Raw genomic sequence first — 23,020 nt, 5'->3', positions numbered from 1 at the left:
GCTTGCTTTTCCACGTGTTTTTTCTTACTAAGGCTTCAAGTAGATTAAAAAAAATACATTTTTTTAAATCTAAAATTGTTTTAATGGGTTTAGCATTTCTGTTAGTTAGTAAACATAATTTTACTAGAATGAACAGTGAAATGCTAATATACTTGTAGTCTTTACTACCATAGTTGTTTACTATGTTAATGCAAAAATGTATATTTTTTTTTTACCAGGTGTAGATAGTCAAAATACACCAGTCTATCCAGTTATTGCAGCCACTATGTCTCTTTCTGAGCTTACAAGCAAGTTTACAGTTTTTAATGCAGAAGAATCCAATGAAAGGCAGTATGTACCAACTGCTTCATCACCACCCCCTGATCTATCACTCACTCCAGTTTTGTCACCGAAAAAGGAAGTGGACACCCCTGAAAATCCATCTACTTCTGTGCTTGGCCCTCCTCAAAGTGAATCACTTCTCCTCAGTACATCTACGAAGGGTACTGACTGTCCAATCGCCCCTTCAGAACATGTAGATTCAACTTTGATTTCAGAAAATTCTAAGGTAGGCAAGAAAAAGAAGAAACTGCGAAAAAAGAAGACTTTGCGTGCTGCACATGTACCTGAAAACAGTGACACTGAACAGGATGTCAGCAAGCCTGTTCGAAAAGTCAAATGTAGAAAACTTTCAAAGGAAGCCACAGTCAGCACTTCCACTCCTCCAGAGGTAGACACTGCATCACAGGATGCGCAAGCAAACAAAGATGGCAATGACAGCAATTCCAGCATTGAAATGATGGAATTGCCAAACCCTCGCTTTGAGGTAGTGGAGATAGATTCCAATGATGAAAAACCAGACAGTCCATCTAAAACTCACCAAGCAAACTGTCTAAAACAAGGCATTTTAGAAAAAAATGATGAAGTCACTTCCACTAGTGAACTTGGCACAAACTACACAGAGGAAAACTTGGGAAGGTGAGCTATTGTTTGGATATGTCTAATGTTAAGGTAATGTAGATTGTACAGCTTTTTTGTTGGCCAACCAAACTTGAAAACTAAGCGGTCGATAGTACTGTTGCCATAAAATTGTAAACGTTTTTTGGGTGTGTGCAGCTTGCCAATGCCAAATTACTCATGTGTTTGCATGGACAGCAAACCATTTAAACCATTTAGCTGTGAGGGTACATTCTATTCAGAAGCTTGCATCCAGACAGGAGGGCACTGCTTTGGAAGAAACCTGTATCTGTGCATTTTCAGTGGTATGAACCCTTTATATGCCCTTTAAATAGTTTGAAGAATCAGTTAAGCTTGTTGTTCTAATTTTCTCAGTTATGTTTATTTAGATTTATTGCCATGTTTCTTTATATAAAAAAACATACAATATACTTTTATAATTCACTTTTAATATTATTTTATATTAATATGCAGCATGGATCAGAGATCGTCCACCCCAGGGACAAAGAATTCCTCTGGTGAGTGTGGTACTGGGGCTTCCTAGCAGTGTTTATCATTTACTGACTACCTAATTTTTGCAGTTAATGCCATTTGTTACCCTTATCATAATGATCTCTACTCATTGCATTTGTCAGAAGTATCATCAGATCCCGGAGAAGATGAAGAGGCCACAGAAGGCAGCTTTGAAGGACACCAGGCTTCAGTTAATGCTATACAAGTCTATTGTGGTGTCCTGTACACCTGTTCTGCTGACAAGTCAGTGCGAGCATACAATCTAGTGGTAAGTTTTTTTTTTTTTTTTTTTTAAACAAGTTTGAAAAGACTAAAATATGCAGCCCTTCATCTATCCATGTTACAGTGGTAATAAAAGCATACAGAACAGGTTCAAATAAAGTGGAAATTAGCACTGGAGAAGAGACTGGGCACGTGACTTTAGCATGTTTTCCCGGTGTAATATTATTTTTGTTTCAATCATTTTTATTAAAGTTTTTTAAACATAATTGTACAGTCAAAAATAAACAGGAAATAAAGAAAAAACATACAAACATGATACAGATGTGCAGGTGGGGATAGGAAGGGTGAAATAAGGGAAGGAGAACATAAATAATAAACAATATATTTTAAAATTGATTTCTGAATTATAGATCCTGCCCATATTGTACTATTATTTTATGCTCTAATCGTTGGAAGTGAGCGCTTACTTGATGGAATTGAGATAATACAGCATTAACATTTTTATGGTCATTTCAAATGCCAGACCTAAAATAATAATAATAAATCATTGTTTATGCTTTTTTCTTTTTAGACCCGAAAATGTAAGGCAGTTTTTGAAGGACACAAATCAAAAGTAAACTGCCTCCTTGTGACACATGCTCGAGGGAAGAATGTAGTATTGTATACTGGGTCTAGTGATCATACAATTCGATGCTTTAATGTTAAGGTATGTTACTAATGTTCTAATAGTACTCTGTATATGCAGTATTCCTATTAAATTTAATTATGAAATTATCTGTAAGACAGCAGTAGTGATGGACAAATTGCATTTATTATAAAGATGGATTCTCAATACTTGCTACATAAATCAAAATGTATTTCCCTGATGAAGGGGACACTGTCAATGCCTCCAAATTATGTTGGGTATGCACCTTTATTAACCATAAAGACATCTATGTTAATTGATTTGTGTGATGTTTGTCAATACGTTTCATCTTTGAGGCATGCAGTTAAGCTCTTAGTACAGTGACTTTTAGTTAATAATCTCCCATTTTGCATTGTTTTACATACAGGGGCACAAAAGTGCGCTCCTGCCTACTTTCCTTTATCTGATAGACTTTTGTTGTGACAAATGATATATTTTCGGCTACACTGTCTCAAATTCGAAAGTCTATGCCTGGCAGTGAGGAAAAATTGGTCATGCCGGTCACAATTTGTCTATGGTGCCCACCCAGTCATAGTCGGCGCTGATGGATGCATTACAAGAACCAGTTGGGAGAATAGTTCATTCTCTGTTTATTTATTCTTTTTTTTTTCACTTCTTGCCTTCTGAACTATATTTTCACACATGAAAGCTGCAGGCATGATGACTGTTTAAATGAGCAGCGTTGTTTTACACAGACATATTTATTGTTCATAATTTATATTATCAGAAAAGTTTGCTAAGTTTGCTTTAAAGACATCTGTAATTTATTTTTAATTGCTGAATTTATATTGTTCACCCTCATGTCTTTGTAGACCAAAGAGTGCATTGACGTCTTAGATCTTGGAGAACGAGTCTTGTGTCTGCACTCACGATGGAAGATCCTATATGCAGGTCTTGCCAACGGAACAGTAGTCACTTTTTCCATCAAGGTATGTGTGCTCTGTTGTACAATTTAAAATACATTTCTTTTAAGTTTGTAATATATTGCCCTATCTGCTGATGTAGGAGTCATACGTGGTGTCTTCTGCATGTCATACAACTCTACAGGCTAGGGCTGTAGGGCTAGGATTCCTCCAGATGTTGCTAGGGTTCTTTAAACAATGAGCAATTTGTGTTTCTTAGGTCCTAAGTCACACCAAATAAATGTTTTTTTTATCTGTAAGGCTGACATTCTTCCTACTGACCACCAAGCTAATGTACTGTTACCTGTGGTTATAGGATTTATAGCTGGGTTTCACCAAAGGGTTCCCTCATGTTAAAAATGTCAAGATGGCTGGTCTAGGGAATCAATTGTATACTTGGAATGTTTGATGGTGATATAGACTGTATGAAAAGCACCCACAATCTTCTTTATTACCTTGGGGAGAAAATGGTTCAGGAAAAAAACACCCTGCAATAAAATACTAGCTGTCCTGCCACCTATTCCTCAAATCCTTTGCTTTTAAGGCTACACCCAGCAGCAGAATCATTCACTTCTATCACACTTCTATGTGTGATGCCTTTATCCCCTTTTGTGCACTGTTGTTCCTTTTGCAGGGTGTTGTGTTTTAAAAAAGAAATGTAGTTACTCCTAAGTCCTTGCATGCTATGTCTTTATAGATAATGGTTCAGTTAAGGCTTTAGCTCTAATACCTAACCATGCTAAGATTTCCTTAAAGATTTCCTTAGCTTTTGCACAAAGAACCTATATATCACACACAGCCACAGTTGGTCCCTGCTCCAAATTTTTTTTCGAAACGAACAGTTCCTGCTTATCATTACTGCCTATTCAATTGTTTTTTTTCCTTCTAAAAATCAAAACAGACGATTGCAATGCATGTGTTAAAGATACACTACAGAATCTTGTTTACTTTATGTATACTTCATTCTTGAATGGTAATGCTGTTTTACTATTGATTTGTAATATTTGTGTTTTTTTTTTTTTTTTGCCTAGAGCAACACACAGATAGATATGTTTGAGTGTCATGGGCCTCGAGCAGTTAGCTGCATGGCAACAGCACAAGAAGGTGCTCGGAAACTTCTGCTAGTTGGCTCCTACGATTGCACCATCAGTGTTCGAGATGCCCGTAATGGCCTTTTGCTGCGCACTTTGGAAGGACACACAAAAACCGTCCTCTGTATGAAGGTGAGAAAACTGTTTTTGTACATATTTTTAGAAACACATTTAAAAATATGTTTTATGGATTTTTCTGAATAGCGTAATAGCCAAATTAATTTGATTTAGGAAAATAGTCTTTAAAGGGCAATTACCTAATGCTGTCTGGGTGTTTTAATGCAAGGTGCAAAATAGTCTCTGCTTGTATTCCCTTCACTGTATCAGACAATCCTTTTTAAATCTGTGAATTCTGCCAAGCCGTTCACGTGGCTTGAGACCAGTGTCAATATGCACATCAGTTATTAAAATGACAGCTGGGATTAGCCATTTCAGACCTGTTGTGAGCTACAGCATTTTGCTATGGGCTCCACTGCAGTCCCAACTTGAGAACCCTTTTTTTGCATGCATCTGCAGCAGATTACAGTGCAGTTCCTGACCACCAGGTTGCTTTTGGAAGATTTGCACTGCTGCCATATCCATAGGCAAATATGGTTACCTGCAGTGCCTGTTGCCACATCTTTTCTGGTTTTCTGTTCACCTCATGGACTCAAAAGAGAGTGGTAAAAGAGAGTTTTCCATTACTGACTACTAAAAATATCCATTGCCTATTATTGTGCTGACCTAATAGCTTCAAACCTTGGGTCTTACGTTCTAGCTTAATTTACAGCTGAGAATATATTAAAATCCAAGGAGGGCAACATTGGCAATGTTCTCCTTAATCCCTCCCCAGGTTTCATTTAGACTGATTGCTTACTTTTCTGTGGCCACTTAATAAAGGAATCTGGAACTGGTAGAATATTTGCATTAACAGATTGTAGTCTCATTTTCTACCTCTCTGTCCACCCATCTTTGTGATTTTTTTTTTTACTTTTGCAATTCTTTTACTTTGACATTGTTTCATATTACTTGGCTGTGAGTACATGATCATTATCTGTTTTCTTACAGGTTGTCAATGATCTAGTATTCAGTGGATCAAGTGATCAGTCTGTCCATGCGCACAATATCCATGTGAGTATACTATGGCTGGGCATGTTTGTTTTCTAGAATAGTTGTTAAGTTGGTAAAATCTTACCTGGGGGAAATTCATGTTGTTAACCCCAGCTTGTGTGGTCCCTTTTTTTTCCTGCACAGTAATATTTTTTTTCTTTTGTTATCTAAAAAGCATTGCTGCTGTTTTTGTTGTTTTTATATTCATTGTCATTTCTTTTTCTTATAGACAGGGGAGCTGGTACGCATCTACAAAGGTCACAACCATGCTGTTACAGTAGTTAACATCTTGGGGCAAGTTATGGTGACAGCTTGCTTGGATAAATTTATTCGTGTCTATGAACTGCAGGTAAGAGATTGTTTGTAATATAAAGGAAATGTACATTTTTTTTCTTGTAATCATTTTATTTATTATGGCCATAATTTACTAACATTGTTCATTTATTGGCATAATAAACATAAAATATTACATAATATTTTTTTACTAATATTACATATTAGTAGTTCATTTTGTTGGTAAAGGTAATACAGTATACCTTCACAGAACTTTATTACTTCTCAGATAGACCTAGGAGAGCTTAAAGAGGAAGTAAACTCAAAAGTGCCTAAAACAAAAAAAAAATACACATACCTTCAACCCCGCACAGCAGTCTTTCGGTCTAGAGGTGGTGTCTTCCATCGGGTCCCGTGTCGTCCCGGTATCCATTTCTGAACTGGCGCCGGACGGCGCCATCTTCGCCTCTTCTTCCTTGTATTTCTTCCTACGTCACCCAACGCAGGCACGAGATTGATTGACATAGTTTGGAAAAAGAACTTTTCTCTTTTCTGGCATGCGTGACGTAGGTATCCCGGGAGGTTTTGCACTCCCATTCATTTAGTGGGCGGTGCTGCACCCTTAAAAAAAAGGGTGTTGCACTAAAAAAAACCTAAGCAAACATTTTTTTTCCCTTACATAAAAGGGTTGTCAACCCTTTATGTAAAGTGAAATTTCTGAGTTTAGGTACGCTTTTAAGCTCAGCCTGTTTCTTGAAATTTAAATTAAGAGTTGTAGTTAGCTATTGGCATTGTCATTTGTCACTCATTTATATAAGACGCGTGTTGTGTTTCAATTTATTTTTGGATTGTGCAAAAGTCTATATTTAACAGAAATACATTTTTGTCTTTTTTTTATGTAGTCACATGACCGGTTACAAGTTTATGGAGGATATTCAGACATGATCATGTGCATGACCATTTACAAAAGCATGGTAAGTTGTAAGATATTTACCATTCAGTTAGATCATTTCATTAAATCACTCTAAACTTTTATAATACATAGTTTTGTTGTGGGTATATATAAAAAAAAAAAAACATTTAGTTTTGACATTTCTGCAAATGTCACCAATTCACAGAAGAAAAATAGTAAACTGTATTTTTATTTTAACGATTTAGTTCCACTTTACTATTAAAAAAAACTAGAGCTCTCTTAATTATTTTTGTTCCATGTTTTTAGATCTACACCGGCTGTTATGATGGTAGTGTCCAAGCTGTGCACCTGAACCTTATGAAAAATTATCGTTGCTGGGTAAGAACAATTTAAACAGCATGGGTTTTTATCTTAAGCTAGGGGCCACTGACATGACTGAGAATACAGCCCAGTCTAGTAAATGAATAGGGATTTGCATTAGCGATCCAATAAGGAATAATATTTTTATAAATCCTCTGTTTATAGTCCAATAAATTCTTTGTTTTGCACATCTGTCACATGTGATCAGTTGTACCCCATACATCTATCCAGTTATTAAAAAAAAAAACTTTTTGTTTATTAAATCATGTTTAGGATACATCTACTGGTATTCGTCTCTGCTACGACGAAATATGATCTGTTATTAAAGGGTAAAGCTCCAATTTTTTTTGGTCCCCAGCCAAAGTAAGATTGTACTCTCCTCACTGCAGGTACACTTTTCATGCTCAGCACTGAAAGAAGCTACTTTGGTGTAAAGATTTTTTTTAAAGATGAAAAAATGTTATTTTAAAACAATTGTGGGTAAACAACCATTTCACCTAAAGATTTTATGTAAGTTTAAAATTATTTTATGAAAGTTTCACCACAAAATGTTGAGTGACAGACAGTTTGTGTAAAAATGTACTTGTTTTAGCAGGGAAAGAATCCTTGATCGGGAGTGCAACTGACTGGAGTTAGTTGGGTGTTACCCACAAAAAAAGTATTCTCTATTCAGTCACTATTACTGTGTGCTCCAAATGCAACTTGTAGCCCACACATAGGTAGCTTGTGTCTGATACAGGCCAATGGGCTAAACTAAAATCTGAAAGTGATAGCTGGAAATTGTGTAGGGACAGAGGTAGCCCCTATCCAAAGAGACGTGTGTCTGGATTAGTAAGTAGCAGTTTGTTATATATGTGAGCAGAAAACATATCCTGTCTAGTGACTGACATAACAAGTTCAGTAAAGAGGGTGAGACTATGGCAGCTCTACTTTAAGGTGTAAAAAAGCTGTTCAGCAAGTAGCCAGGAGGTTGAAAAACAGCTGAAATTACATTTTTGATGAATAAATGTTGCAAGAAAGCCTTATTATGCAGTTTCCTGAGTGGACGAAATCCATGTAAAACTTCCCATTTAGGCTAAAATCTTAAGTTAAATCTCACAGCAAATACATTTTTTTTAATGTTTTACTTCACCAAAGAGGCTTTACTGCATGTGCTTTTTTCTCTTGGCATTGAGAAGAGGAGAGGACAACCAATTTTCAATTTGCAGGGGACCTGAGGAACAGAAACAAGCATGCAATGACCTACATATATTTATGTATAAGGTCAAGCCAGTCTGGTGTGTGATTCGGTTCTCATGATAAGTGGTGAATGATGCAAGGAGCTGCCTGCAATAAGCTCTACTAGTATCTAAGACCTATCAGGTCATGTTACCAGTCCTTGAGTCTGCAGGCAGAGACAGAAGACCTACTAAGCACACTTACTGCCGTGCTCCCCCACATAGCATGTCACACACCTGACAAAAATAACCACAGCCTAGTCCCCTAAAAAGAAGGTGAACTAATATTGATGGCAAAACTCAACCACAAAGGTAAAAAAAGCAGACATTTACAGGATCAGATTTAATATTTGAAAGTAAAATTCTGTGTACTATACGTGAGGTTACTAATTGGATTGAATTCCTGGTGATGCCCAAGGTATATTGGCAAAACGTGCCCTTTGTAGAAATAGCCTACCTGTTGTGTTCATTAATAGAGACATTTTACAATGGTAATGGTCCATAATTTTTAATTTCATCATGGCATAGCCAACAGAAACAAATTAATACATTTGAGGTTCCTGAAAAAACTTTTTTTATTAGGGTTAGTATTAATAAACCGTATTTACATAGTGCCAACATATCACACAGTGCTGTACATTAAATAGGGGTAGTATATGACTGACAGATACAAACAATGACACAGGAGGAAAGGATCAGTTCAACATAGTAATAAAAATTGGGCTGGACTGGGTATGGACTTGAATATGTTTTAAAGTTTAAAAACAGAGCATAAGTATCTGTAAGAAGGAAGCTATGGTAGCCAATCCCACATCTTAACTTTTCAGAGTGTATCATCAATCTAGTTTTATTTTCCTTTGTATTTTATTAGCCCTTAAATACACTGGATTGTTTCTTTAAAATGTTCTCTTTTTTTGATCATTTTAGATTGTGTGATGTTCCTTCTTTTATGATTCTTTTGGATTGTGTCAGCAGCACCTCCCCGATGTATTTTCATGAATGACAGTACAGTTTTTACCCTCCAAGAGTAAACCTAGTTTTAGCCCAACACCTCCAAAGTTTCCTCTTATAAAAGTGTAATGTGCCAGAAAACATTCAGTTGCCACTCTGTATGGCACTGTATAAAATATTAATAACAATGAATTTGTACTACTTCACAGTGGCATGGATGCTCGCTTGTCTTTGGTGTTGTCGAACATCTAAAGCAACACCTACTAAATGATCACACAAACCCCAACTTCCAAACTTTAAAATGCAGATGGAAGAATTGTGATGGTGTCTTCACAGCTCGGCGAGGATCCAAGCAGGTATTTTGCACAAGCATTTCAATGTTGTTCGATGATCTAATCTTTTCTAATGATTTGTTTCCTTTTAAATATTTAAAATTTCTGTGTGTTTTGGGTTACAACTGCTTTTATATTGCCAAATGATCTGTTCTGCAACCTCTGATCAGACTTCTCTTGTTTTCCAAATGACCCGTTTCTGATAAATAATTTTCCAGTGATCTCTATTCCTACTCATTCTAGTGTTTTCTTCAAATATGTGTAAATGATCATTTTTTATTTAGATGTGGAGATTTTTTTAGTAGGATTGGTACAACCAGATAAGAAGCTTCTGTTTTTAAGTAAGAAAAGGTACCATTGTCTTTTGAGTAAATACACTGAGCACTGTTTGTATTTCAGATGTACAAATAGATACATGTGCAGATTTCTAAATATCTGACTGCATGCATTAAATGCATATTTTTTTTCCATTTAGTCTTAAGTTACACTTGCTGTGAACCTAGTTACCACTGGTTCCCAGACTTTTAAGTCTGTTGGGTTCTACATCTATATACAGTATAAGAATGTCTTTGTTTTTCTCCATAGGACGCAATAGGACACATTGAACGGCATGCGGAAGACAGCCAAATGAACACAAAATGAAGCACATTACCTCCCATATTGGGAAGTTTCTTTTTAAGCAACATGGAGAGATTACCAGCAACTCAGAATGTCTGATGCACAGTAGATTCCTTCTTTAGTATTGAAAACTGAAGAGCAGAGTTGTCTTATGTCTCCCATACTTACAGACTGCACAAAGCAACAGCTCATATAGCTTCTACATCGATAGTCTTTGTCACTCCTAAGCCCAAGTCCGTGTATTTCATTTTAAACGGTGAATTTTTCAGTGTTATGTTACCAAAAAAATATTTTTCTACATTTCTTGATCTCCCCTTCGTGGGCACAGCATGAAGGAATCTATTGTGTTATATACCTTCATTCAAATCCTTGTACAAATCTTAAATGGACACTTTTACATTTTTATAGAAGAAATTGAGAGCCTTTTTACATTTTATTTACACTTATTAATAAAGAGATTCTACAAACCATTTAAATTATTTTTAAAAAATCTCCACTAAACAGATATGTTTTTCCCCATTGGCACTAATTATTTTATTTTCATTTTTCCAATATTTTTTTAAAGGCTCTGTTAAGTGGAGAACTTTAATGTGAAATATGATAATGTGACATTAATAGATGTGTATCAAGGGTTCCTCTTTAAATGAATTTATTCAAAGTCCATACGTTTTTTTTTGTCACTGCCAAAAAAAGCTAAAACTGCTTTATTTCTTCCTAACGTACAACTTATGAAAGAAAAAACAGCTTTCAGCGCCTATTGTGCACAAAATGCTACAAACATCAGACAGGTTCTGTCAACTTTTATTTAGGATCCCCTTGTTATTGTTGTCTGAATTATTAGCACACAAAGACCAGTAATAGAGTCAATGTGCAGAGGCAAAGTTTTGTTTTTATTGGCCTTGAGGAAAAACAGTGGCTAACTTGTTTGCATAATTGGTTCATTGTTTAATTATTCTCCTATTAATATACTGTTGTTGGTAGTGAATGAGTGACTTGGCTGGGGCTTTGCGTCCTGAAATTTCATCCTGAAAACATCATTAGGAAAAGGGGAAATTGTGGTGTTTTCTTGCAAACTGCATACTTTGCTCTGACATTTGTAATAATTCATGAAATTGTGATTTTTATATACCACCTATACTTTATTATACAGAGTTTTTACTACTCCTTCTAGTGAGCATCAGGGGTCTTTGTTTAAGAACTGTGAAACTTGAAATACATTTCTAAATCCACAAACAAAAATACAGCTTACCATGTATCAAAAATGGTGGTTGCATTGGTTACCTTTTTCCTAAGATCATTTTAGCAAGTACAGTAAATGTTTTGTTTATTGCCAGAAATGCAAGAAATGCTTCCTGTGCGCTTGAATCAAGCAATTATTAAAGATAAGCCGAGTTGGCAGTTTTTTTCCCCCCTTATTAAAGTCAGACCTGTTGACTTGCAATGATAGACAAGAACAGTAAAATTCACAGCAAAAAAAAAAAAAGATAACATAATCATTAACTAATTATAGAATTGAAGTTTTCACAGTTTTTAACACATTGATACCCATTGATAGGATTATTTACATCTGTGAAAAGTATGGTTTCCCCTTTTAGAGCTTTATTTCATGGCATAATGTAAAGAACAATATTGTATTGTAAACAATAGCGGCCTGGCTCCTTGCAGCAAAGCAATCAATTCAGCAAATATGGAGTTACTGATCAGATGGTTTGCAGATGGTTTGAGGAAGATAAAGACTCAGAATTCTTCTTTAATCCAAATAGATATCAAATTTGGTTCCTATGGGTTGCTGCACTTCATTGTTCCTCACAATTTGCTATGGCATAAACCCTTATAAGTATTATTGTGACAATGCAATACATATGCTGTTTGATGGCATGGTTCCTCACAGCAACATGGGCATACCAATGCTGACTTTACAGTATGTGGGGATAACTTGAATGTCCTTCTCATCACCATAATGTTTTTTTTTTGTGTTGTTGTGTATGGTTGCTTTGGTGTTGTGTTACTAAGTCTATTAAGCAATAAAGTTCTAGTATCCCCAGACACAAGAATTGTGTACAGAACTGTAGAGAGACGGTCTTCAAATGTGGCACAGTGCGCTTCATATGTAAAGCACAGGCCCTCGTCATATTTTAGGTGGCACTTTTATTGTTTGATTTTTGTTTGAATAAGAGATTACCGAACTTACTATGCAGATCTTCTTTTAAGGTATTTTATTGCCACTGACAAGTATGAAAAGTGTCACATATAATAAAATAGTCATAACAGAAAATCGTTTTCAAGTCTGCAGTGATGGTAGGTAGGTGTGATGTTACGGTTAACCATGGATTGAATGTGTGTTTTTGGGAGTCCACAAAAGTATATTAAAAAAAAAAAAAAAAAAAAAAAAAACCTTAAAATCAACCTTCCATTTAGGTATGAGTGCAACTATGAATTACAACTATGAATTCATTGAGTTTGTTGGGATGTTTGTGTATGCATGATATTTGGCTGTATTTTGTTTTGTTTTTATGAGTTTTGATTCCTCAGGACAGCAAAAAATGGCAAATGTCTTTACAGTTCCTGACAACAGCAAAGTTCTGACTTTTTACAAAGTTATATTTAGCAGTGTTATTTTAGTTTATTTTTACCTAGGATCAGTGTACACATCTAAATAAATCAAGAGTATGTTCTGGAAATACCTTTTTTCAGATATTTCTTCATAGGACAAATTATGCAGAACCTACAGCTGTCCTGTACGGGAATAAAGAGCATTGATGGCTGTAACTGGCAACCAATCGGACGTTATCTTTTGATTATTAAATCTTTTGGTCTTGGTTGTGAGTTACTGAAACCAATGTACTTAATATACTTTTCTTCATAATTAGGGAGAACTTGTCACCAATATATTATTTATAGGATTACACGGCTTTTGTGTGCTGTGTATTTTTGGCATGGTCTCTTGGTACTGTTCTACACAAGAGAACTTTAATAATCTGTATACATGGTGGGCTACTGTACATGTACAGTACTTCTTCAGAGCTGGCATGAAGACCAATCTCAACCAAATTAGCATACAAATGGTAAATGTTCACCCTTGCTATTTTAGTCAGAAATATTTTTACCTATTCTTTAAAAATAAAAATACTTGGCCAATAGCTGTGCAGAGCTGAACATCCCCATTGCCTCCACTTATTTATCACTACAATTTGTAAAGGAGGATGTGCTACTCTCTGCTTATGTCTATTGTGCTGGCTCTGGAGCCCCAAAAAACCAATGACTAACATTTTAAATAGTAATACATTTGCAAATGGAAAAGTGGATTAACATGGTAAAATGTTTAAATCTGATTTGCCTTCTACCAAAAACTGTGTTGTGTATATTGAACCCAGTTAAGTGCTCATAAAATGTCTTGGTAATGGTTGAAGTTTGCACAACACTTAAGCCCTTACTAAAAGTGCCATGTTTTAGAATTGCCTTCTCAGGCTTTTATGTATTTGTGTTCCATCATTTTACTTCTTTGTTTCCATAGTCCTTTTCATTTCTCATTTGCATTCTTTTCACAAATCTCTGATTGATTTGGTATTTTGAGGGCTAATGTGAGCTAATAAAACATTATGAATTTACTTTTGTTCACTTGTTTTCTTGTATTCTTTTAAACTTTTTTGTTTCAAAAACATTGAGGGGTCTTTTTATAAACAGTGAATCTGACCTTTGCTGAAACATTGAAACACGTGATCCTGAAAAATTCTCCAATTGGGAATGTTTCAGTGAATGTTAGATTCACTGCTTTACAAATCAACTTTTAGTCATATTTTGCTAACATCTTAGTAGCAGGACAGATGAGTTTGTTTGTGACACCTAAATTTAAAGCAGTTGCCTACAGTAACCGTCCTAGGCAACAAAAAAGTGACCCTTTCCATTGCCCATTACTGGTCATTTAGCTTTGTAAATGAGGAGTTGCCCGTTGATAGTGTGCGACAGTAGGGGGTATTGAACCTCTCACTTCCACCCCCATTCATTTTCTATAGGTCTGCCATGGGTAGATGATACATGTAACTTTTTCCCCGAGGCAGCGATTCACTGGCAAGAGAAGGTGGTAACTCACCGCAACCTCACTGGCAGTCTGAACATAGCTATAGTAAAACTAGTTAATAGTGGATTCTATTTTTGTAATTATCCTTAAAGTAGACATGCCCAATTGTTCACACATCCCAGTAATAGCCACTCACCTAAATCCATGATTACTGCAGTCTCTCAGATTCCAGAACTACGTTCTATATTTTCAGCAATTTGTATGAGGTACACTCCAAATCCACTTGTCCATTCACCGATTGCAAGACCCACACACACAATGCTTAACAACTTGTGATCCAGATAAATTAATCACACCTGGACTTGAGATGTAAGTTTGGTCTTGACACCTTGGTCTTTACCTATATGCCTTTTTTTTTTCTTTTGCTTATGATTAGCGTCTTCTCACTCTCTACCTGATGCTTAATACAATGTATTGATCAGGTCATAGGGGGAATACAAATAAACTTGAATTGCTACCATATCACTTTTCCTCTTTGCCTACAGTTCACCCTTTATTTGTTGCTCAAGGAGATGTGTAGCTATGCGTGCATGCACAACATTGTACTGGAATTTTTGCCACACACATGCCTCACACATCTATATGAGCTTTAAAAGTTTCTTTACTCAGGTTCAGGTTGCTGGATCCTGCCTGTTGGACGTTTTGGACACTGACCATAACTTTACCCTGATTTCTCTTCCTGTTTTCTGTTGCTCTGTCCACTTGTTCTGACAACAAATATTGCCTGCTGCCTGCCCTGAACCCAGAACGTTTTGACCTTGAGTACTGCCTGCCCTCTGGACCGTCTTCACCACGACTGTATGCTGCCTGCCCCAACCTCGGGCTGTCTTGGCCTTGAACTGTCTGTTGCCTGATTTGACTTTGGCTCTCGGTACATCCTACTGTTTAAACTTCAGCCAGGTGGCTTCTGCATCTCCTGCTGTTACCAAGCTTTCCTATTACCTGTTCTGCTGCTGTCCCTACACTGAAGCCATCCATTCCCAGTCACCCTTGGTAGCAAGAACCTGGGGGTAACCTAGTGATACCTTGGCAGCAAAGTAGTCGTCACTAGGTTTAACAACCCGTAACCCCTTGGGCTGTTCTGGTAAAGACCAGGAGGCGATTCGATTCGATTTTGCTCCCTGGGTAATCTTGTGTTACCAGCCAGGGGATGTATCCCTAACATGAGTTGCATAAAGATGTATCAGACAAGTTGAATCAGAAGCTGCCTATGTCCCAGCATGCTGATAGTTGTCTCTCAATCCATCGCCCTCAAGGAGACATCTGCCCATTTGATATCAGAACAGCAGATGAATTTGAAAATAGATAAGTAAATCACAGCAACTATTTAGTTCTCATCTGTCACTGATGAGGCTACAGTAATCTAAAATATGTTTGGTTACTATTAAACTTCGCCTTACTGAGAAAAGTTAAGATATTTTAGGGAGACGATAATGTGTAGCATTTAGGTATCCATTATTACACTTATAAGAAAAAAGTTACACAAACACATCACAAACTTACAAAAAATGCAAATAAGTGCAAAACATGACACAGTGGTACAAGGATGACTTGCTTTGTGTTTAATAGTACTGGACTAGTGTCATTTTTACATACAAAATGGATCATTCAGTTAAGAAATGTCACACCTTAATTGCTAAATCTCAAACAACACACTAAAAGTGTATATCTTTAACAAAAAAATATGTAACATACAAAGCGAGGGGCAAATATTGTCATAGTGGTGTTTATCTTTCACTACTTCAAATTTCTACTTTTTATTATTTTGAAAGAGGTATACCATAATTGTATTAAAGTGGAACTCCAACATAAACACACTTTTTGCCTATGGCGTTAAAAAAAGTGAATATGTATTGAGTACCTTCCACTATCTTAAAATTGCTTTGGAATAGTTTCTTCCCACCACACTCTTCACCTACAGACTGTAATAATGCCATGCCACTGGTCCAGGAAAGGGTCTACAAAAATGTGGACATCATGGCAATATGATGCTATTTTAATTACTCAAGCTACAATTGCCAGCCATATTTGCACTCAGGGGCAAAGTGAAGATGGGTAGACACAAAATCACCTCTTCATCCTTCATCTGTTATAGATCTGAGATTGGATTAAAAGTTGGGCCTGCAAAAATGTTAGAGGTCATCTAGGTGCATTATTGGGCAGTAGAAATAGATTGTGTTGTATGTTAAGTAGCACTGACTGCCATTGCTGATTAGGATGGTGGACCTTCTGTAGCCTCTATGTAGGGGATGGTGATAGAGGACACAGAAATTGTCAATATTGGATGGAAGGGGTTAAAAGCTAGATAATTCCCTTGGGTTGGCTGCATAAACTGTTATTATGCTTTTACTCATACCAAAGATATACCTTTATATGACTTTTGAGTATTACCATCCACACCAGATGCCAGACTGAAAGTCATATACATAGACGCTGTAATCCAATCAAGCTTGACTGAATTATACAATACAGTCATCTTAAAATGTTTCAGGGACTAGAAGGGGAAGTGATTATGCAAGTTTGTAGGAGAAGAACACAGAGAGAGCCCCTAATGTTAGAATATTGTTCAATGAGCAGACTTGATAGGCGACATTGCTGAGTTGCAGTACTGGAAGGCGAAGGTGTGTTTAGCTGTGCCAATGGAGTTCCACTTAAAAAAGATACTACAGGGTGTCACAAAACCATTGTGTATTGATGTCAAAGTCTTTAACTCCAAGAAACATTTAAAACTGTTTATTAGAAGGACTAACCATCACTTGACGTTTAAAACTGTTTATTAGAAGGACTAACCATCACTTGACGCTCACGTCTTTGATGACCTTGCTTCTTCAAGGGTTAAAGGAAGCCAATTATTGTCATCTAACAACAAGTGCCATCTACTATGTATAGGTTTCTGTGTTTTTATTTGTTGCTAGTTACCACATCCAAAACATTTTCCCAGCTTGTATCAGCCCTCCTGCAACTTTTACTGATTATATGATTTATTGCTCTGCTGTTCTGATCTTCAGTTGTGAGTCTATAAAAGTCCACCACTACTGTATAGCAAAGCCAACAGTGTAAAAAAAATTAAAAGATTAAGCACTTTCCATTTCTGGGAATGCAACACATTGGGGTCTTCATTAAAGCCCAATGAAACCTTTAACTTTAATCAACTAAATAAATTGCTTTTGTTTTGCTGTATCTATAATTGAATTACTTCTACTTTCTAAAGGCACCCAGAGTAGAAAAAGTCTACAACTTGCCATGCTGCAGACAAGGGTCCATTTACGAAGGCAGTTGTCTCTCCCTGTAAGGGTCTGACACATCCCTTACCGAGTAAGGCCTATAGCTTTGCAATTGGCAACACTCATTCTACATGCTGATTAGAGAGCTCAGGTGAGTTAAGCTACATACACATATGCAATTATTGTCATTGGAATGGATCTTTCACGATCCTTTTCAACGACTAAGGCCTGCACGATGCATAAATGAGTGTTGTACATACAGCACCGTTCTGCTCTATGGAGAGGGGAGGGGAAGAACGACAGAGCAGCACCCTGCTGCGCACTCTCCCCCTTCCCTTGCATTAGGATAGTTTGTCGTCCATGGTCCGTGGATCCCCCAGGACGGTCATTCGGACAATGGTCCACGGGCACTGTACACACGCCAGATTCTCATCTGATATCGGCCCTGAGCTTAAGTGTCCTCCTTTACATGAAGGGTCAGATTTTATACTTAGGTTGTGACAAACTTCCATACTATGGACCTGTTTTTTTAAAGCACACCAAGACTATCCTGTGAGAACCTTGGTGATCCAGCAAACCTGTAATGGATTTCCTAAAAATCATTTGCTATTTGTTGACAAATACTTTCAATCCTGGACCAGATCTATTACAATTTGCTGGACCACCCAGGTTCTCCTATGGTCATCTATCTTCTCCAATCTTGAAGAACCTTATTAAATCAAGCCCAATCTGTTTTGATGCATCTTAATTGTGTTTAGCCGGCTTAACCAAAAATTGAAGCTGGAGTTTAAAGAAATAATTTATATTGGTGATATAAATAGGAAAGAAAAAAAGTGACAATATTCTAAAAAGCTGCAGGACTGCTTATACAAGTCAGCCATATCGGTCTTGATTCATTTGTGGGTTTCATTAAACTGGTATTGAACGTATATTTAAGTTTGATGAGGTAAAGGTTTGCTCTGCGCAACAGAGATCCTGAGTCGGTCCTTGTATGAGGGCTATTGAGCGACAGGAGCTGAGGTCAGTGTAGCTTATGATGACTTTAGGCATACATAGTGAGCTGTAGCCACTGCAAAAAAAAAAAATTGAGATCAATAAAGTTGTCATTCCTTTAATGTCACATAATACAGTATGCATTAAGGTAAAAGTGATAAGGGTTTGAATTTTTCTGCACATCATTTCCTGGGACCAGGACAAATAGTGAGGGGAAGCTTAAATGTTAGTTATCACTAACACCAGATTAGAGAGGAAATCTCCCATCGACGACACCTGTTCAAGGTACAACTAAAAAAGATCAGATTTCTTTTGGCTTCCTTTTGTATTTCTGGATCAGGAAGAGATTTGGTCTATCCATAATAATGAAAGGCTTTATTTTATATAAATTATTCAGTTGAAGGTATACATTCCTTATACTTATATGATGAAGAATACATTAACCTAAACTAATATTCCCCCCCAAAAAAATGTACTGTTAATCTTGTACTTTGGGTATACATTTTGTTTCCATTTCCTCAAAGCAAATGCTCGTTAAACTAAATAAAGTAAAACCGTGTGTTCCTAAATCATTCTCTCATGTGTCAGAAATATTGCTGTTTTTTGTTCACTGTACACATAACTATGAACTGTGAACATACACCTAAAAAATAATTTTGTGGCTCTTCATGAGGCTGAATATTAATATTTACCTCCAACACATTGAGTTTGATTATCCCATCTCCATCCTTGTCAAAGGCATGAAATGCTCCTGTAAAACACAGAAAATGTAGCATGGTAAAAGATGCTGTTGGGCCTTGATAAGCAAAGGATGATAATGGATTTTACATTCTAGACATAAGAAAAAATTTCATGTATATTACAGATTTTAAAAGATTAACTGTTATCGAGTCACCTGCTATGGAATAAGGGACGTTAAAAACCTTCAGACCTGTTACACTGTGCCAAAACTAGAATCTAGAAGTGCATTGTATTTTATGCAATGGAAATGCAAAAAAATTGGCTTGCCAAGGTATTGGTTGTGGGGACAGTCACATTTGTCACATTATAGAACTATTTGATGGTTGGAGGCTCAGTCTGTGTTTTTGCAGGCATTGGATTTGATTTTTGCCAGTCAATGGCTCTCTAAAGTTTAAGGGCTCTTTCAGATGTGTGTTCTAAGACTGCAGGTTCATAGACAATTGCTGCTGTCCACCCAGGAGCAGCAAACCACATCACAGGTCAATGTGCTTGCATGTTGCCCTTACATTTGCGATGTGGTTCTTGCTCTAGATCAAGAGAAGCAGCCATGTGGCTAGATGCAAAAAAGTTGAGTCCAGAAACTGTGCCACAACTCCAGCTTAAATGCAACCACTGGCACAAAATGGTTCCACTGTGGCCAACTGAAATTAGCCTAACATTTCACTTAGGTTGCTCAACTGGTTGCTAACTATGAACCACTCGATGTGGGGAAATATAAATTTTAGGGTTGTAGAGAGTAGAAAGGAGGTTTCAGTCAGTCCAGAAGCTCCCTTATAAGCTCTCCTATAAACCATAAACCATAATTCCTAGTTAGTGAAAGGGCTCTTTCTCAAGTCAGAAGCAATTTGCAGGCTCCTGGCTAGCAGTGGGAGAATTTGTCTAAGAAAGGGGAGGCAGGGGTTGATAATTCCTGTTATTAATATGGAGGAAATATTGTAACACATGAAAAAGGAGCAGTCCAGAATAACCAATATTCTGCTTTAAATATCCTACCACAAACTTCATGGGAACTTCTATTACCAGGCAGTAAAATAAACTTACTAAACATTCCTTCCAGGCGCACAAAACAACAGATGAAACTATCAAAGTCAATGTTCATATGCTTGTTTGCATAACGCATTATGATGATGTCATACAGCTGGTTGTTTAGATGGAACCCTAGGAAAGAAGTTACATAACATAAAGTTACAAAAAGTTACATAATATTAGTCTTCTGTCTATCCAACAAGCATAGATAATAGGAAATTATACAGTTAGCCAGATTTTGCTAACCAGAGACAGATCCATATTCATTTGCATAGGTAAACCCAAGTACTTTACCTTCACACATGGACCCAGGTACCTTCTAATCCCAGAGGTAAACCCTGGTACTATCTATTCCTTACTGCAAACCCTTTTACTTTCCATTACCAGAGGTAGACCCTATTATTATCTGCTGTAGGCTTTTCTACATTCCATTTTTAAAGGAAGACAAAAGTACTTTACATTTCAACACATAAAGCCCAGGTAAGTTTCCTTTACTTGAGTGAACCCTGTATCTTCTTTTAGAGGGCTTTTAGCCTTTCAAAGGCTAACCAAACATATGTGAACATTTGTTCTATACATGTATGCCAGTCCTTGTACATGCCAACCTGTACCATTTTCCTGATCTTAACCATTCATGCCCTAGTCTCCCACCACTTCATGCTTTGGTCTCTTGAAGAAATCACCCAAAAATTAATTTCATGACTCTGTGTTGTTATTATTTTCTTGTTACATTTCCACCTCTGTCACCCTTTCCTGGAGATCTCCACATCATCCTCCAAAGGTCTTCTTTGTCTTCTGATCATCCACAGTAACCAGTTAAGCTTTATTAGTAAAGATTAAAATATCACCTGCTTCATTGACAGCGTTTCGCATCTCATAACTATTGATGGTTCCTGATTGATCTGCATCATATTTGATGAATATTTTCTACAAAAAAATCAAACAGTCCAAATATAATACTTAACATACTAAAAATATAATACATATATTATATATTATAATACTTAGATATAGTAAATTATAATACCTAAATAATAATATATAATACTTACAAAAATATATGCATTTTCACAACAATTCTGTGAACGTTACAATGGTGAATGATAGAGAATGGTTTTAATTACAACATCATCATACAGTGAGGGAAAGAAGTATTTGATCCCCTGCTGATTTTGTACGTTTGCCGTCTGACAATGAAATGACCAGTCCATAATTGTAATGGTAGGTTTATTGTAGCTGTAGGAGACAGAATAACAACAAGAGAACCCTAAATACCCAGTGCTCAAAAGTCAGAGCTTGATGTGCATTGTAATGAGTGAAATAAGAATTTGATCCCCTATCAAGGAACAGCTAGGCCACTCCAGGACCTTCATGTGCTTCTTCTTGTGCCACTTCTTTGTTGCCTCCGCCGTGTGTTTTGGGTCATTGTCATGCTGGAATACCCATCCACTACCCATTTTCAGGGAAGAAGATGCTCACCGAAAATTTGACGGTACATGGCCCCGTCTATTGTCCCTTTGATGCTGTGAAGGTGTCCTGTCCCCTTAGCAGAAAAACACCCCCAAGGCATAATGTGTCCACCTCCATGTTTGACAGTGGGGATAGTGTTCCTGGGGTCATAGGCAGCATTCTTACTCCTCCAAACACGGCGAGTTGAGTTGATGCCAAAGAGCTCAATTTTGGTCTCATCTGACCACAACACTTTGACCCAGTTCTCCTCTGGATCATTCAGATGTTCATTGGCAAACTGCAGATGGGCCTGTACATGTGCTGTCTTGAGCAGGGGGGCCTTGCGAGCTCTGCAAGATTTCAGGCCTTCACAGTGCGGTGTGTTACCAATTGTTTTCTTGGTGACTATGGTCCCAGCTGCCCTGAGATCAATACGAAGTTCCCCCTGTGTAGTTCTGGGCTGCTTCGTCACCGTTCTCATGATCATTGCAACTTCACAAGGGAAGATCTTGCATGGAGCCCCAGACAGAGGGAGATTGACAGTTATTTTGTGTTTCTTCCATTTGCGAATTATCGCGCCAGCTGTTGTCACCTTCTCATCATGCTGGTTAGCGATAGTCTTGTAGCCCAGTCAAGCCTTGTGTAGGTCTACAATCTTGTCCCTGACATCCTTGGACAATCAAATCAATCAAATACTTATTTCAGTCATTACAATGCACATCAGGCTCTGACTTTTGAGCACTGGGTTTTTGAGGATTCTTTTGTTGTTATTTGTTGATATTTGTTGATATTCATGGGACAACTGATAAAGTTGTTAATATTTTAACATGACATCAGAGTAATTGTATAATGATTTCAATATAAATATCCAATCATGATATCAGAATAACCGTGTTATAATTTCGAATACCCAGGTAAGTGGCAATGAATATTTTAATAACATAAAGGGCATATGTAGTGTGTTCTAGTATTGGAAAATAACAGAATTTATAGATAAGTCCTATAAGAAGTATAGCCGAGGGAGGGGATCTTGTGTAATACCAGTAAAGAAACCCTGAGGGGAATTGTGTACATTAAGTATACGGTACTACATAAAGTATGTCATAGGAGAATAATATGCAGGATAAAAAAAAAGACAAATAAGATAAAAATATATCCAAAAGGAGAAAAACATACCAGGTTGGTAAATAAAGGATGAAAAAATAGGCACTTATAGTGCATTAATATGAACCAGAAATATCTGGGACAAATATAATTTCAAAATTTGATGAAAGAATTAAGTAAGTGATCTAAATTACTACTAACTAAACAACATTGGTATCTACTTTCCCATTTATCATAAACAATTTAGGTGTGCTCCTTTTATTATGTTTTCGGCTTTTCTACTGTCTGGACCAACCTTAAATT

General features: G+C 36.8%; 2 protein-coding genes across 2 annotated transcripts in view; one reads left to right on the top strand and one right to left on the bottom strand.

The window, feature by feature from the left end:
* ZNF106 (zinc finger protein 106) overlaps positions 1 to 13,710 on the top strand; it is a 32,147-nt gene extending 18,437 nt beyond the window's left edge. The window contains exons 10-21 of the mRNA XM_072428678.1: positions 219 to 957; positions 1,411 to 1,454; positions 1,572 to 1,717; positions 2,243 to 2,377; positions 3,169 to 3,285; positions 4,290 to 4,481; positions 5,397 to 5,459; positions 5,668 to 5,787; positions 6,614 to 6,685; positions 6,931 to 7,002; positions 9,362 to 9,508; positions 10,070 to 13,710. Coding sequence (XP_072284779.1) covers positions 219 to 957; positions 1,411 to 1,454; positions 1,572 to 1,717; positions 2,243 to 2,377; positions 3,169 to 3,285; positions 4,290 to 4,481; positions 5,397 to 5,459; positions 5,668 to 5,787; positions 6,614 to 6,685; positions 6,931 to 7,002; positions 9,362 to 9,508; positions 10,070 to 10,126 — 1,904 coding nt within the window. The 3' untranslated portion in view covers positions 10,127 to 13,710. The remainder of the gene's footprint in view (positions 1 to 218; positions 958 to 1,410; positions 1,455 to 1,571; positions 1,718 to 2,242; positions 2,378 to 3,168; positions 3,286 to 4,289; positions 4,482 to 5,396; positions 5,460 to 5,667; positions 5,788 to 6,613; positions 6,686 to 6,930; positions 7,003 to 9,361; positions 9,509 to 10,069) is intronic.
* A 2,009-nt stretch (positions 13,711 to 15,719) lies between these two features.
* The window catches only part of CAPN3 (calpain 3), a 59,441-nt gene continuing 52,140 nt past the window's right edge, over positions 15,720 to 23,020 (bottom strand). The window contains exons 19-22 of the mRNA XM_072427638.1: positions 21,013 to 21,091; positions 20,180 to 20,296; positions 19,090 to 19,148; positions 15,720 to 18,473 (exon numbers count right to left, since the gene is read on the bottom strand). Coding sequence (XP_072283739.1) covers positions 18,447 to 18,473; positions 19,090 to 19,148; positions 20,180 to 20,296; positions 21,013 to 21,091 — 282 coding nt within the window. The 3' untranslated portion in view covers positions 15,720 to 18,446. The remainder of the gene's footprint in view (positions 18,474 to 19,089; positions 19,149 to 20,179; positions 20,297 to 21,012; positions 21,092 to 23,020) is intronic.

Source organism: Pyxicephalus adspersus, chromosome 12 (genome assembly GCF_032062135.1).
Source record: "Pyxicephalus adspersus chromosome 12, UCB_Pads_2.0, whole genome shotgun sequence".
NCBI lineage: Eukaryota > Metazoa > Chordata > Amphibia > Anura > Pyxicephalidae > Pyxicephalus > Pyxicephalus adspersus.
The sequence above is the reverse complement of the archived record's forward strand: the minus strand, read 5'-3'. Positions and strand labels throughout refer to the sequence as shown.